Source organism: Bombina bombina, chromosome 6, assembly GCF_027579735.1.
Source record: "Bombina bombina isolate aBomBom1 chromosome 6, aBomBom1.pri, whole genome shotgun sequence".
Taxonomy (NCBI): Eukaryota; Metazoa; Chordata; class Amphibia; order Anura; family Bombinatoridae; genus Bombina; species Bombina bombina.
In genome coordinates this window covers 1,115,423,194-1,115,439,175 of record NC_069504.1, presented here as the reverse complement: position 1 = coordinate 1,115,439,175, position 15,982 = coordinate 1,115,423,194, and the positions used below count along the sequence as shown (strand labels likewise).

General features: G+C 34.3%; 1 protein-coding gene across 1 annotated transcript in view; it reads left to right on the top strand.

Moving 5' to 3' along the window:
• The window catches only part of SYT10 (synaptotagmin 10), a 226,505-nt gene that overhangs the window by 28,288 nt on the left and 182,235 nt on the right, over positions 1-15,982 (top strand). Inside the window, exon 2 of the mRNA XM_053719063.1 lies at positions 13,221-13,578. Within this exon, the coding sequence (XP_053575038.1) occupies positions 13,221-13,578 (358 nt within the window). The remainder of the gene's footprint in view (positions 1-13,220; positions 13,579-15,982) is intronic.

Sequence of the window (15,982 nt, the reverse complement as noted above, 5' to 3'; positions counted from 1 at the left end):
CTTTATGAGGAACAGCAAATATGTTTTAATAAGAAATAGGCACAGACAAATAATGTTTTAAGCCTGACTGGTTAACCATGCTTTCAGAAGAAGTGGTTAATGCAACAGGGTTATATAGTATAGTGTTAGATTGATTGGCTACTTAGTGGGCATACCTGAGGCTTTCAATTTAGTCACACTAGCAAATAGATTTGTAACAATGTTCAGTTGTAAAACACCAAAAATCCCACAAAGTTAAAATGTTTGCAGTCATATAGTAGATTGATTATGAATTTACTACTTGCGGTTTTATCCGGGAACGGATGCAGTCTCTGAGCTGACCGGGATAGTCCTGTGCTGCAGCGTCTGCTGTGTGTTGGAGTGAAAGCGTCTCAGCAGAAAACTAGCTGGAGCGCTGTATGTCTGTGTCGGCTGCGAGTGACATCAGCGTATTTCGGCTGACAGCTGAGGTTCCGAGGCAGCTGTGATTTTTAGGAGATCCTGCGTCGTTGTGGGAAAGTTATGCTGGGTGGAAGCAGGGTAAGGTAATCCAGAGACAAAGAGTTTGTGAAGATAACTCTAGGAGAGAGTAATTTTGTAGGTAGATAGAGATTAACAGAGTCACTGCATAGAAAGGCTTGAAAATGAAGTAGAAGTATACTTGCAAAAAATCCAGATCAGGAGCTGTTTTAGTCACACACTCTCAATCAGTTAATAATCAAGCAACAAGTGAGTGAATAAACCCCTCCTATATACCGGTTGTAAGGAGTAGGTGGAGGCTTGACCTTAAAGAGGTATACACCGTGACAGATATACTTCAGGAGAGTTTTCCTCTGTGAAAAGCACACTGGTCTAAAAGAGGCTGCTTCCGGGTGGTAAATCGCCATAGAACTAGCTGATGAGCTGTTGTTCGTTCCTGGTAGAGCGCTTCTCTTTTCGTATGCAAATTAATATGACCCTGGGGAAGTCTCCCTATGGGTGATGGGGGAAACCAGACGTGGACTCCCTGCCCAGTGTGCTTAGAGGAATGTGGATGCACCTCACTGATGAGGCCCAAACTATCATCTGGGGTTGTCATGTTCCTTGTTCAGAGTAGAATTGCCTGGTATTTCGGAGCTGGACTGACCTTACTTGGCGGGATCAGACTGATATACTTCAGGAGAGGTTTCCTCTATGAAAAGCACACTGGTCTAAAAGAGGCTGCTTCCGGGTGGTAAATCGCCATAGAACTAGCTGATGAGCTGTTGTTCGTTCCTGGTAGAGTGCTTCTCTCTTTGTATATAAATATATATATATATATATATATATATATATATATATATATATATATATATATAGTTTTGAGAAAGTCCTTTTTTCCTTAGTCTAAAAATATATTTTATCTATTGGTAATATATAAATCACTCAAAGTTTCTGCTTTAGACTTTTGGTCCAATTAAGTCCAATTGAATCCACTATATACTGCAATAATGTTATTTTATATCTATGTTACTTTTTAAGGGAACTTTGCTACACTACATAAACATATTGAATTGAGGTGGTTTAGAATTGAAGCCCATGGAAGTAGAATTTTCTTTTCCATTAATCCTATATTTGAATAATTCTTCATGTTTTTAATTCATTTATTTATTGTTTTTAGAGAATTTCATGTATTGAGTTTAAGAAATTATTTATCTAGCTAGTTACTTAAAACTGAAACAGAGGTTTCTTATTTCAGTGTAAAGTTCATTAATACCGGCATAAAATGCTTAGTGTCTTTTTTTTTTATCAACCCTTATTTGCCATGAAAATGTCATTATTAGTGGTGACATTTGCAGCCTAGAAGTGAATTTTCTGTCTTATTTTTAGCACAAATTTCAGCAATAATATAGTGAGGGATGGTTCTTAGCAAGTCAGAAGCTTATTCATAATACATAAGCTATTATGATCACCAACTGGGAATTCCAATGTAGTGATATTTAGCATATTGATTTATAATTGCGGTAAATATGTGTAAAATAGGGTTTCCTTGACATTTTATATGCATTTAGCTATCTTTTCATTTGTTAATGTGACCGCTGGTCATGTAAAATGTACTGAGATTGTTGTGTACAAAATCAATGGCCAATCCCATGTGCTTTATTGTTAGTTATTGTGTTGTAGATCTTTATTGTAGGGGATCAACACAGATTTGTAATATTTTATTTTCTACTACTAATGCACCAAAATGTGCGATTCCTGTAGTGTGACACAAAGTGAGTTTCAGAAAAAAAATCATTACAAACTGATATATTTAATAGGAGAGGATTAATAATTATTTTATTTTTTCAGTTAATCAAAAATATTACCAATATAGCTAGAATACATTGAAGTATTTTTTTTTCTTTATGCATCTAAGAAAAACCCAATAATTGTAATATCTATTACATTATTTTTCTTTTCAACTATGTTTATTCTTTTTGAAAAAAGGTCTACTCTTTCGTGTGTGTGCTCTTTCACACATAAAGTATAAACGTGCATAAAGAAAATGGTTTAATAAATATGTAACTATGTGCCGGATGATCTAAACCTCACAAGTTCATACAGGTTTTTTTCACACCGACCCTGGCAGGGGCTGGAATTATCATAAAAAAGGGTGAGTCTTTGCGAGTGGCGAGATGTCTCCTATAAAAGTAATGGAGCTCGCTGTAGAGAGAAGATAGCAGTGGGCCGGAAGAGGACTTTAAAAATGAAATCCAATAGCCAATATAAATCACATTACGCTGCTTTCTGTGTAGAGCATCTTACAATCTCCTATATTTTCGTATGAATGCGTTTTTCTGTTAGGGTTATAAGTATTTTGAGTGTTTTGAGAAAAGCTCACCACCTTTTAGTTTGCAAGAAAAAACTGATTGATCTGTAGTGTGAAAATCTTTACAGAATTACAATTGGATTAGAGAGACGATTTCATGCACGCCCATGGAATGCCCATGATCAGCCCATTTTACAAAAAATAATTAAGATTTGAATTTCCAAGTGATCTTTGCACATCCAGTTTACTTAAATTATAATTTATGCTGTGCTTATTTAATAACATTTATTTCTGTGTAATTTTCATACAAATTTTAAGTTTTTGGTAAAATATGATTTTTGGTGAAGATTTTTTTAATGATTTTTGATGCACCTTAATAATACAATTTTGTTCCTGCATATTTATGTGTGAATGTTTCAATTATTAATTTTGTATGATATTTAAATTTACGATTTTCATTGTGCACTTTTGTAATGTATGCACTTCCTTCCCATATGAAAATGCAGTATACGCCCCTTAGCGAGACACCCTGTTTTCAGGGTATAAAGTGGCTTTAGATCATTCCACCAGGGAAATAGAAGGATTCTTATAGAATCTCAGTAGTACTGCACCATTTTAATAAAAGAAAACAGATGTATTAGAGGAGTTACTTTAGTACAGATATGAAAAAAACAAATATTCCTATACATGAAAATAGGTTTTAGGTCTCTACTACACAGCTAACTCAACACTGCGTTAGACCTAAAGCCCAAAACTCAAACCGTGATACACATATTTTACATTCCTATGTTCTTCACATAGAAAAAAAGGTATTTTTAAAAAATATATATATTTCTATATAGAACTGATAAATGTTAATGTAAAATATATATATATATATATATATATATAGATAGATATATATATACCTGTATATCCATAGGAATAGCTATATAGGGATAGGTATATACAGATATATATATAGGAAAATGTATTTACAATAAAAATCACATTATCCTGTATTTGAAGAACATTAGAAAGTGAAATATGTACAGTATATATACAGTAAACACATAAATACATATGTTCCCACATATATACATATATATTTGCATACATACACATATTTAGACATGTATATGTATGTATATATAAAATAAAGCCCTTTGCAGTCAAACACCTTGTCATATACTCTATACCTTTGATCCCTTATAACTTTTTTTTATATATTTTTATGAATAATTCATTTTTTTTTATCAGAAAGTGTTTATATGAGTGTAACTGTAGTTTGCAATATATTTATGTTGTGTTTAGTACAACCTTTTTTTTAACGCATTAGCCTGTGCGTAAGGTTTTCAGTTGTGCTAATCCGAGTATAAAATGCGATTACGCTCTTGTGATAGTGTTTACTTTCACTTTGTAATACGCTATTTCCATAGCATGCAAAAACCCGATAGCACTCACATGCAACATTTAGAGCGCCACTTATAATCTAGCCCAATGTGTTTGGCACGTGCACAAATTAAATGACAAGCAGCATTTTACATTAGGTGAACATTATTTTATAATTAAAGACCTTGAAATTTTAATTCCAAATATTTAGTTATATATAGTAAAACAACTTTGCAATATGCTTTCATTATTTATATCTTTACATTTCATGAAATTGAACTATTTTCTCAGAACTAGACTTGTCTACTACATAAAATAAGGAAAATTATGTTTGGATTGTGGCTATTGAAAAAGGACTGCAGCCAATAAGGGGTTATTTTGTTTTTAAAAATGTTAAACTTGAGCAAGACAACAGAAATGTGATCCTTAAAGGGATACTAAACCCATTTTTTTTTCTTTCATGATTTAGATAGAACATGAGATTTTAAGCAACTTTCTAATTTACTACTATTATTAATTTTTCTTTGTTCTCATGCTATCTTGATTTGAAAAAGCAGTACTGTAAGCTTTAGAGTCAGCGCTTTTTTTGTTCAGCACCTGGGTAGCACTTGCTGATTTGTGGCTAAATGTAGCAAACCAATTAGCAAGCGCTACCCAAGTGCTGAACTAAAAATGGGCTGGCTCCTAATCTTTCATTACTGCTTTTTCAAATCAAGATAACATGAGAACAAAGAAAAATAGATAATAGGAGTAAATTAGAAAGTTGCTTAAAATTGCATGCTTTATCTGAATCATGAAAGAAAAAAATTGGGGTTAGTATCCCTTTAAAGGGACATGAAAGACAAATTTTATTTTGCTTGATTCAGATAGAGGGAGCTTGATGCCCCTTTTTCCACTGCTCCATAACTTGTCTGTCTGCTATGAGGCAGTGGACAGAAATCAACCCGATTGGCCGCAAATCTACAGGGGGCGGCATTGCACCAGCAGTAGAGTTTGGCGTTAGCCGTCAAAACCAGCGTTAGAGGCTCCTAACGCTGGTTTTGGGCTACCGCTGGTATTTAGAGTTTTGTAGGTAAGGGTCTAACGCTCACTTTCCAGCCGCGACTTTTCCATACCGCAGATCCCCCTACGCCAATTGCGTATCTTATCTTTTCAATGGGATCTTTCTAACACTGGTATTTAGAGCCGCAGAAAAAAGTCAGGAGTTAAGAGCTTTATGGGCTAACGCCGGTTTATAAAGCTCTTAACTACTGTGCTCTAAAGTACACTAACACCCATAAACTACCTATGTACCCCTAAACCGAGGCCCCCCAACATTGCCGCCACTCTAATACATTTTTTTAACCCCTAATCTGCCGACCGCACACCGCCGCAACCTACGTTATCCCTATGTACCCCTAATCTGCTGCCCCTAACACCGCCGACCCCTATATTATATTTATTAACCCCTAATCTGCCGCCCCCAACGTCGCCGCCACCTACCTACAATTATTAACCCCTAATCTGCCGACCGGACCTCACCGCTACTATAATAAAGTTATTAACCCCTAATCTGCCTCACTAACCCTATAATAAATAGTATTAACCCCTAATCTGCCCTCCCTAACATCGCTGACACCTAACTTCAAGTATTAACCCCAGACCGGACCTCGCCGCTACTCTAATAAATTTATTAACCCCTAAAGCTGTCTAACACTAACACCCCCCTAAGTTAAATATAATTTAAATCTAACGAAATAAATTAACTCTTATTAAATAAATTATTCCTATTTAAAGCTAAATACTTACCTGTAAAATAAACCCTAATATAGCTACAATATAAATTATAATTATATTGTAGCTATTTTAGAATTTATATTTATTTTACAGGCAACTTTGTATTTATTTTAACCAGGTACAATAGCTATTAAATAGTTAATAACTATTTAATAGCTACCTAGTTAAAATAATTAAAAAATTACCATTAAAATAAATCCCAACCTAAGTTACAATTAAACCTAACACTACACTAGCAATAAATTAATTAAATAAAATACCTACAATTATCTACAATTAAACCTAACACTACACTATCATTAAATTAATTAAATAAAATACCTACAATTATCTACAATTAAATCTAACACAACACTATCAATAAATACATTAAATAAAATACCTACAAATAAATACAATTAAATAAACTAACTAAAGTACAAAAAATAAAAAAAGCTAAGTTACAAAAAATGAAAAAAATTAATTACAAACATAATAAAAATATTACAACAATTTTAAGCTAATTACACCTACTCTAAGTCCCCTAATAAAATAACAAAGCCCCCCAAAATAAAAAAATGCCCTACCCTATTCTAAAATTAAAATAGAAAAGCTTTTTTACCTTACCAGCCCTGAAAAGGGCCTTTTACGGGGCATGCCCCAAAGAATTCAGCTCTTTTGCCTGTAAAAAAAAACATACAATACCCCCCCCAACATTACAACCCACCACCCACATACCCCTAATCTAACCCAAACACCCCTTAAATAAACCTAACACTAAGCCCCTGAAGATCTTCCTACCTTGTCTTCACCATGCCAGGTATCACCGATCGCTCCAGGCTCCGAAGTCTTCATCCAAGCCCAAGCGGGGGCTGGAGATCCATCATCCGGCTGAAGTCTTCTATCAAGCGGCGGCTGAAGAGGTCCAAAAGAGGCTCCAAAGTCTTCATCCTATCCGGGCAGAAGAGTAGATCCGGACCGGCAACCATCTTCTTCAAAGCGGCATCTTCTATCTTCATCCGATGACAAGCGGCTCCATCTTGAAGACCTCTGGCGCGGATCCATCCTCTTCTTCCGACGTCCTAAGTCCGAATGAAGGTTCCTACCTTCCCTACCTTAATTCCGATTGGCTGATAGAATACTATCAGCCAATCGGAATTCGAGGGACGCCATCTTGGATGACGTCATTTAAAGGAACCTTCTTTCGGACTTAGGACGTCGGAAGAAGAGGATGGATCCGCGCCAGAGGTCTTCAAGATGGAGCCGCTTGTCATCGGACAAAGATAGAAGATGCCGCTTGGAAGAAGATGGTTGCTGGTCCGGATCTACTCTTCTGCCCGTATAGGTTGAAGACTTTGGAGCCTCTTCTGGACCTCTTCAGCCGCCGCTTGATAGAAGACTTCAGCCGGATGATGGATCTCCAGCCCCCGCTTGGGCTTGGATGAAGACTTCGGAGCCTGGAGCGATCGGTGATACCTGGCATGGTGAAGACAAGGTAAGAAGATCTTCAGGGGCTTAGTGTTAGGTTTATTTAAGGGGGGTTTGGGTTAGATTAGGGGTATGTGGGTGGTGGGTTGTAATGTTGGGGGGGGGTATTGTATGTTTTTTTTTACAGGCAAAAGAGCTGAATTCTTTGGGGCATGCCCCGCAAAAGGCCCTTTTCAGGGCTGGTAAGGTAAAAGAGCTTTTCTATTTTAATTTTAGAATAGGGTAGGGCATTTTTTTTATTTTGGGGGGCTTTGTTATTTTATTAGGGGGCTTAGAGTAGTTGTAATTAGCTTAAAATTGTTGTAATATTTTTATTATATTTGTAATTAATTTTTTTATTTTTTGTAACTTAGCTTTTTTATTTTTAGTACTTTAGTTAGTTTATTTAATTGTATTATTTATTTGTAGGTATTTTATTTAAATTATTTATTGATAGTGTAGTGTTAGGTTTAATTGTAGATAATTGTAGGTATTTTATTTAATTAATTTATTGCTAGTGTAGTGTTAGGTTTAATTGTAACTTAGGTTAGGATTTATTTTACAGGTAATTTTGTAATTATTTTAACTAGGTAGCTATTAAATAGTTATTAACTATTTAATAGCTATTGTACCTGGTTAAAATAAATACAAAGTTGCCTGTAAAATAAATATAAATCCTAAAATAGCTACAATATAATTATAATTTATATTGTAGCTATATTAGGATTTATTTTACAGGTAAGTATTTAGCTTTATATAGGAATAATTTATTTAATAAGAGTTAATTTATTTCGTTAGATTTAAATTATATTTAACTTAGGGGGGTGTTAGTGTTAGGGTTAGACTTAGCTTTAGGGGTTAATAAATTTATTAGAGTAGCGGCGAGGTTCGGTCGGCAGATAAGGGGTAATACTTGAAGTTAGGTGTCAGCGATGTTAGGGAGGGCAGATTAGGGGTTCATACTATCTATTATAGGGTTAGTGAGGTGGATTAGGGGTTAATACATTTATTATAGTAGCGGTGAGGTCCGGTCGGCAGATTAGGGGTTAATTATTGTAGGTAGCTGGCGGCGACGTTGTGGGGGGCAGATTAGGGGTTAATAAATATAATATAGGGGTCGGCGGTGTTAGGGACAGCAGATTAGGGGTACATAGGTATAATGTAGGTTGCGGCGGTGTATGGAGCGGCAGATTAGGGGTTAAAAAAAGTATGCAGGGGTCAGCAATAGCGGGGGCGGCAGATTAGGGGTTAATAAGTGTAAGGTTAGGGGTGTTTAGACTCGGGGTACATGTTAGAGTGTTAGGTGCAGACTTAGAAACTGTTTCCCCATAGGAAACAATGGGGCTGCGTTAGGAGCTGAACGCTGCTTTTATGCAGGTGTTTGTTTTTTTTTCAGCTCAAACTGCCCCATTGTTTTCTATGGGGGAATCGTGCACGAGCACGTTTTTGAAGCTGGCCGCGTCCGTAAGCACTGCTGGTATTGAGAGTTGCAGTGGCGGTAAATATGCTATACGCTCCCTTTTTGGAGCCTAACGCAGCCCTTCTGTGAACTCTAAATACCAGCGGTATTTAAAAGGTGCGGGCGAAAAAAAGCCAGCGTTAGATACGCGGGTCGTTACAGACAAAACTCTAAATCTAGCCGAGTGTTTTTTTGTAAATAAAAAGGTGCCTGTACTCAAAAAGAAGGTGCCGGCATTCATTCATTATTGATTGATATTTTGTGCTCAGTAACTTTGAGAAAAACAAAGGGACAAAGTTATTTACAATGCTTGATATATTGAGTATTGACATGATGAGTATTTACATGATGAGTATTTACGATGATTACAAATATTAGCTGTTATGAGATGGCAGAGGTGGTTGTACTCAGTAAATTTCTAGATAGGAATATCTATTTAAAATACTTAGATCATATTCCCCTATGTGATGAATATTGGGATGTGAACTATTTACAGTAAATACACAATTAAACACTTTATTAAAAATTAATATTGCATACATATGATTTGACATGTTTTCAGCTACTTGACAAATGGCTCCAATGCACACACACACACACACACACACACATATATATATATATATATATATATATATATATATATATATATATATATATATATATATATATATATTTATATATATATATATATATATATATATATATATGTCTATATATGTAGGATAGATATGTAGTTAAAGGGACATAATGCTCATATGCTAAATCGCCTGAAACTGATGCAGTATAACTATAAAAAGCTGACAGGAAAATATCACCTGAGCTTCTCTATGTAAAAAAGGAAGATATTTTACCTCACAATCTCCTCAGCTCAGCAGAGTTAGTTCTGTGTAAAAAGTTATACTCAGCTACTCCCAGCTGCAGGTAGAAAAAAAAAAATGAAGAAATGAACAGCAGCCAATCAGCATCAGCAGTGCTGAGGTCATGAACTCTTATTGTGATCTCATGAGATTTCACTTAACTCTCATGAGATTTCATAGTAAGCTTCCTTTACCTGATTGGTGAAATAATATGAGAGTTCACGAGGCTCATCCCCTAAGATGTCCCAGGACAGACACACTAAAATGCTGCTTAGAAATCCTTTACAATGGGAGGTGGCTACTGAGGAACTTTTGAGGTAAAATATCTTTCTTTTTTACATAGAGATGTTCAGGTGATATTTTCTAGTCAGCTTTTTACAGCTATGCTGCATCACTTTCAAGTGTTTAAACATTTGGGTATTATGGCCCTTTAAGTGTTTATATGTGTATATATGTCTGTAAATACATATATACACATATAAATAAATAAGTACACACATATAAACATATATATATATATATATACATATATATATATACATACATAAATACATATATTTATACAACACATATACATATTTATACATGTATATGTATGTATCTCTAAGTTAAAGCCCCATTGCAGTCCTTTTAATGTCTAATAACTTTTGTTATGCATTTTTTGTAATAATTTTTATTAGATAGCATTATAATTAGTGTAACTGTACTTTTAAATATAATTTTGATGTGTTTTGTGCAACGTTTTAGTCAAGCGTAAAAGTTAACTAGAGCTCTAAAATTGCGGTAACACGACGCATTTAATTAAATTGCACTGAAGCCAATGCGCTTACTTTCAAACTGTAATACGTGTGCTATTTCCAATGCAAAGAGCCGCGATAAACCCCTTTTCGCTCACGTGCAGCAGATAGCATGCCATACGTAATCTAACCCAAAGTTATTGATAATTATTCTAAGATTAAAACATCCGAGTCCTCAAACTGCAACATTTAAAGGGAATTAAAAGTGGTACGGCAATGTATTTCAAATACAATCAGAAATATTTTTGCAATACTTTTGTATAAAAGTCTGTTAAAATGCATTGCTTGCAGTGGTAATTATTAACATGCATGTGACCCTCTACTAATAAATTAGGAGAACTGGAGCACACGGGCTAACCTTGTTGTTTGACAGTTGCACACATAGAAAAAATTATATAACCTGCTATATGTTATGAAGACACACAGGTGAATTCCATCGCTGCCAGTAACACACATAAACCAGTGTTTTACTCCTATGGCTATCAGTAAACCACTTCTTTGTACCAGCAACACACACAGAGCAGTAATTTACCCCCATTAAATGACCACTCAATGCAGAATTACATCATAAATAAGTGCATAATAAAAAGACAATGCAATAGCACTTACTCTGAATTTCAAATAAGCAGTAGATTTTTTTCTGACAAATGTATTTTTTCTCTTATTTCTGTCCCCCTGCATCATGTGACAGACATCATCCAATCACAGACTAGTATAGGTATACCTTGTGAGCTTCTGCACATACACAATAGTATCTTGTTCCCCAGAAAGTTTGAATAAAAAAATAAAAAAATATGATAATGGATGTAAATTGGAAGGTGTCTTAAAACTGCATGTTCCTTCTAAATCATAAACGTTTATTTAGACTTGAGTGTCAATTAAATGCAATGAACATACACAAAAGTAGCAAAAATATAACAGTTATTTACTCATGTGGTTGCTGGAAACACAAATAAAGCAATATATTAAAACATTTGAACCAGAAATGCATATATAGCTGTGATTTTCTCCTGTGGTTGCCAGTAAAAACACTGACCAATAACAACACACATATATCTATACTTTTACTCCACTTAGTAGCCAATAACACAAATAGAGACACATTTTCTGTAGATAGTATTATATTTAGATGATTTCTCACTTGTATTTTCATCCTTTGTAAGGTCCCATGTGCTCATCCCTTTAGAATCCATTTGGAAAAGACCAATACCAGAAGTGACAATGAACGTGAAATAATGTTTCTCGACTGAAAGAGACTTTATGTTTATTTGGAATATATAGAGCACTGTTCCAGTCATATATCCTATGCTCTGTGAAAAAATTGAATTCATTCTCCAAGAACAAGACCCGTAATTAGATTATTTGATGATGTCAAGAAAGGTCATGAAAATAATTGTAGCAAAAAAGTTCACTAATTATAACTATAATAGTTTATAATATTAATTTGACACTAAGATCAGCTATTGCAATAAAATATAATCTACCACAAGAGCTCATTTATATTCTACTATTTAACATTGAATAAAAACCCAGTATGAACAGCTAAGACATGCTACTCAAAAGAGGTCTAATATGTTTTTAAAAGGTCAAAGTTGTTGAATATGAAAACCCCCAAAATTCTGCCAAAAATCTGATGTAAAACTGTTTTCTGCTAGATTGGAATTACACTGTCATATAGTCCTCATGCAGGGTATAAGGGGTTACAACATACAAGCTTGTGATAAAGGTATTATCTCAGAGTTTTTAAATTGATTATAATAACTTTGAACTCGGAACTTTGAAAAAGAGCTCTGATGGCTTGCAAAGTGCTTTAAAGGCACATGGAGGCATTTCTTGATTCAGATAAAACAATTTAAAAACAATCTTATTTACTTCTGTTATCAAATTTACCTTTTTGTTTCTGCCTCCTTTTTCTAAATAAAGCTTCCTTACATGAGAGCATACTGAGGTATGCTCGGTAACATGCAGGTGCCTTGAGCACTGTATGTATAAAATTGTTACAAACATTGCTGCAAACACTGCTGCCATATAGTGCTCAACCCATGTGCACTCCCCTCAGTATGCTCTTATAGGAAGGGACTGAGTGTCAGCAAGGGATAAAGACAAATATACATTTTATAGAAGGCACAAATTTGCAAGTTTTCAAAATTGTACGTGTCCTGTCTAAATCATGAAAGTTTTATTTTGAATTCCATATCCCATTACTATATCCTACATTAATCTGTTTCAATGTGGTGTTGTCATTTATTATTTGTATTTGTGTTATTGTTATTTATTTATTTATATATTTATTTATTATCTTTATTTATTTATTTATTTAATTATGTTGTATTATTGTTATTTATTATGTATTATATTTATTTATTTCATTTTATATAATTGTTATTTATTTATTTATTATTTATTATCTTTATTTAATTATTATGTATTATTCTTAATTATTTATTATTTAGTATCTTTATTTATTTAATTGTGTATTATTGTTATTTATTTATTATTTAGTATCTTTATTTATTTAATAATTCTGTAATATTGCTATTTATTTATCATTTATTATTTATTTAATTATGTATTATTTTTATTTATTTATTGATGTATTGTATTTATTTATTTAATTATGTATTATTGTTATTTATTTACTAATTATTTATTAACTATATTTATTTAAATATTCTATATTATTGTTATTTATGTATTATTATATATTATTGTTGTTATTTATTGAAATGAAGACACTTGTTTATTTTTCTCTTTTGTTGCAGACATATCAGTCAGTCTTCTCGCTGTCGTAGTAAGTTTCTGTGGACTGGCACTTTTAGTGGTCTCTCTCTTTGTTTTCTGGAAGTTGTGCTGGCCGTGCTGGAGGAGTAAACCTGTTACATGCACAACCCATGTCCTACCACAGTGTATACCCAGCGCACCTCCCGAAGTGGTGGAAACCAACGAGAAAAAAGAAATTAAGCAAAATGGGAAGCATTCGGTGAGAGTATCAGAAGCAGCAATGAAAATCAGCCACACTTCACCTGATATACCTGCAGAGGTGCAGAATGCACTTAAAGAGCATTTAATCAAGCATACGCGCATGCAGAGGCAGGTGACAGAGCCAACCTCTTCTTCACGGTAAGAAAACACATTGCATGAGCAGAATGTCAGAAGCCAAAAAAACACAATGCTGTCTCAGCTACTTACACCTACATACACAGGTTTCAGAAAGTGCTCCGGGCTTGCTTCAAGGAACCTTATGGCAAAATAAAGGCCTGGATGATAAGCACAGAGTTATTCATGCAAAATATCTGAGCCGAGTAGTAGAGAGAGAGGTCTTAAGGGAAATATGAAACCTACATCATATAGCCTTTTTTATTTTATTTTTTAAATGTTATGAAAACAAATCATAAAGGTAATTTGAAATGTAGAAAACTGTCCAACCCTTTAGCAAATTCACAGAGCAATTATATATTATTTATTCAGTAATTCAGAAACTTGGAAATTCTAGTTTGTTCATGGTTTTGCTTGTTGTTTTAAATTTAGGAAAGTAATAACTCATTTATAAGATTCAATAATTGTTTTTAAATATATCTTGTAGCATTATTCTGTAGACTTCAAATCCACTAATGGAAAAAACTAACATTAAAAACCTGCAGTCTGTGTCCTTCAATATTTGTTGGCTATGTTGATCTTCTGTCATTGTCCACAGTATATTTTTAATTCACAGTTCCTATCTCTAAATTAGTTAATTTAATCCTTGACCATACACATCAGTATTTTTTTTTTTTTTGGGAGGGGGGGGCTAAAAATTAGAGAGAAATTTACAGATTGAGTCCAAGATTATGGAAAGTTCCCCTAGCATTTTATTATTTTCTCTAAAGAGTTATCATGAGTGTAGTTGGATCAAGTTAAAGAACTTAATCCTAGCCCCGGTCTGCTACTTACAAATCCTGATAATCAAAAACTCACCAGAGAAAAATCACACAAAACTTGTTGGTGGCTTTTTTTGAGCATTATTTTGCCATGTGTGCCTCTCCTTCACACACAGAAACCTTCATAGCTAGAAAAACAACTCTCAAGCTAAATCATCCCTAAAACTCTTTAAGGCGCCGTACAAGACCTTTTAGATAAACTCGCCAGAGAAAAAAGCTTTAGATCATTGAGTCCATACTCTGTTAAACGGACATGAAACCCAACATTTTTATTTTATAACATAGGTGGAACATACAATTTTAAACAACATTCCAGTTTACTTCTATTCTCAAATTTGCTTAATTCTCTTGTTATCATTTGTTGAAAAACCAGCAGTGCACTACTGGTTGTTAATTGGGGTGAGCCAATAACAATCAGTATATATATATGCAGCCACCAATCAGCAGCTAGCACCCATGTGCTTTGTTGCTCCTCAGCTTACCAAGATAAACACTTCAACAAAGGGTAGCAAGAGAAGGAAGCAAATTAAATAATAGAAGTAAAATGGAAAGTTGTTTAAAATAGTATGTTCTGTCTGAAACATGAATGTCTAATTATGACTTTACTGTTCCTTTAATCCCTGGCATAAACACTTTCCACATTTAAGCATTTTTAAAGGGATAGGAAAGTTAAAACTAAAGTTGCATGCAGTTCTTAAAAAAAAACAAAAAAACCTTTCCAGTTTTCTCTTGGTATTTTTTTTTATTTTTTTGCTCTGGTTTCTATGTCCCTTTAACTTATAAAAAAATTGATACCAGGCACAATACTGAGACTTTTAGGGACTAAGGGGCCAAATTATCATTGTGCGAGCGGACATGATCCGATATTGGGGATCATGTCCGCTGCACATTGATAAATGACGACAGCATACGCTCTCCTGGTGCAATACTGCCCCCTGCAGATTCACGGCCAATCGGCTGCTAGCAGGGGGTGTCAATCAACCCGATAGTATTCGATCAGGTTGATTTCTGTCGATTTCTGTCCGCCACCTCAGAGCAGACGGACAGATTATGGAGCAGCGGTCTTTAGACCGCTGCTTCATAACTTGTGTTTCCGGCGAGCCTGAAGACTCGCCAGAAACACTGGACATCAAAATATGCCCCTAAGACTGAAGTGTATTCCTGTGTAGACCTTTGGATCCTTAGGACTTTACTTATGCATGGAACCGTTATAGGTGCTTAGTGTTAGTTTACACTTTTTTAGGCTGAAAACCACAAATAATGGACATTTTTGGGTTGGATGTCATTAATCATTTCAAGGAAGCAGCATTAGTATCTGATCAGGATGATGTGAGTAGCAACATTATGGTTGAGACTACTTTTATTCTTAAAGCTCAGAACATTGCTGGCAGATATTGATGTAGCAACACCGTCTTTGATAATATTTCTTGCCCTAGTGATAATTCACCTTTGTCCTTGAGCAACTTTAAACTTTGATACCTTTAGATGTTTACCTGAGAGAAACAAACAGCAAATGTCATATCAGAGCTGAAATCTGAAAGATTGAAATCTATGCAGTTTGATTATTTTAACTTTGGGAACACAAGGGCAGTTCATACAATTTATGA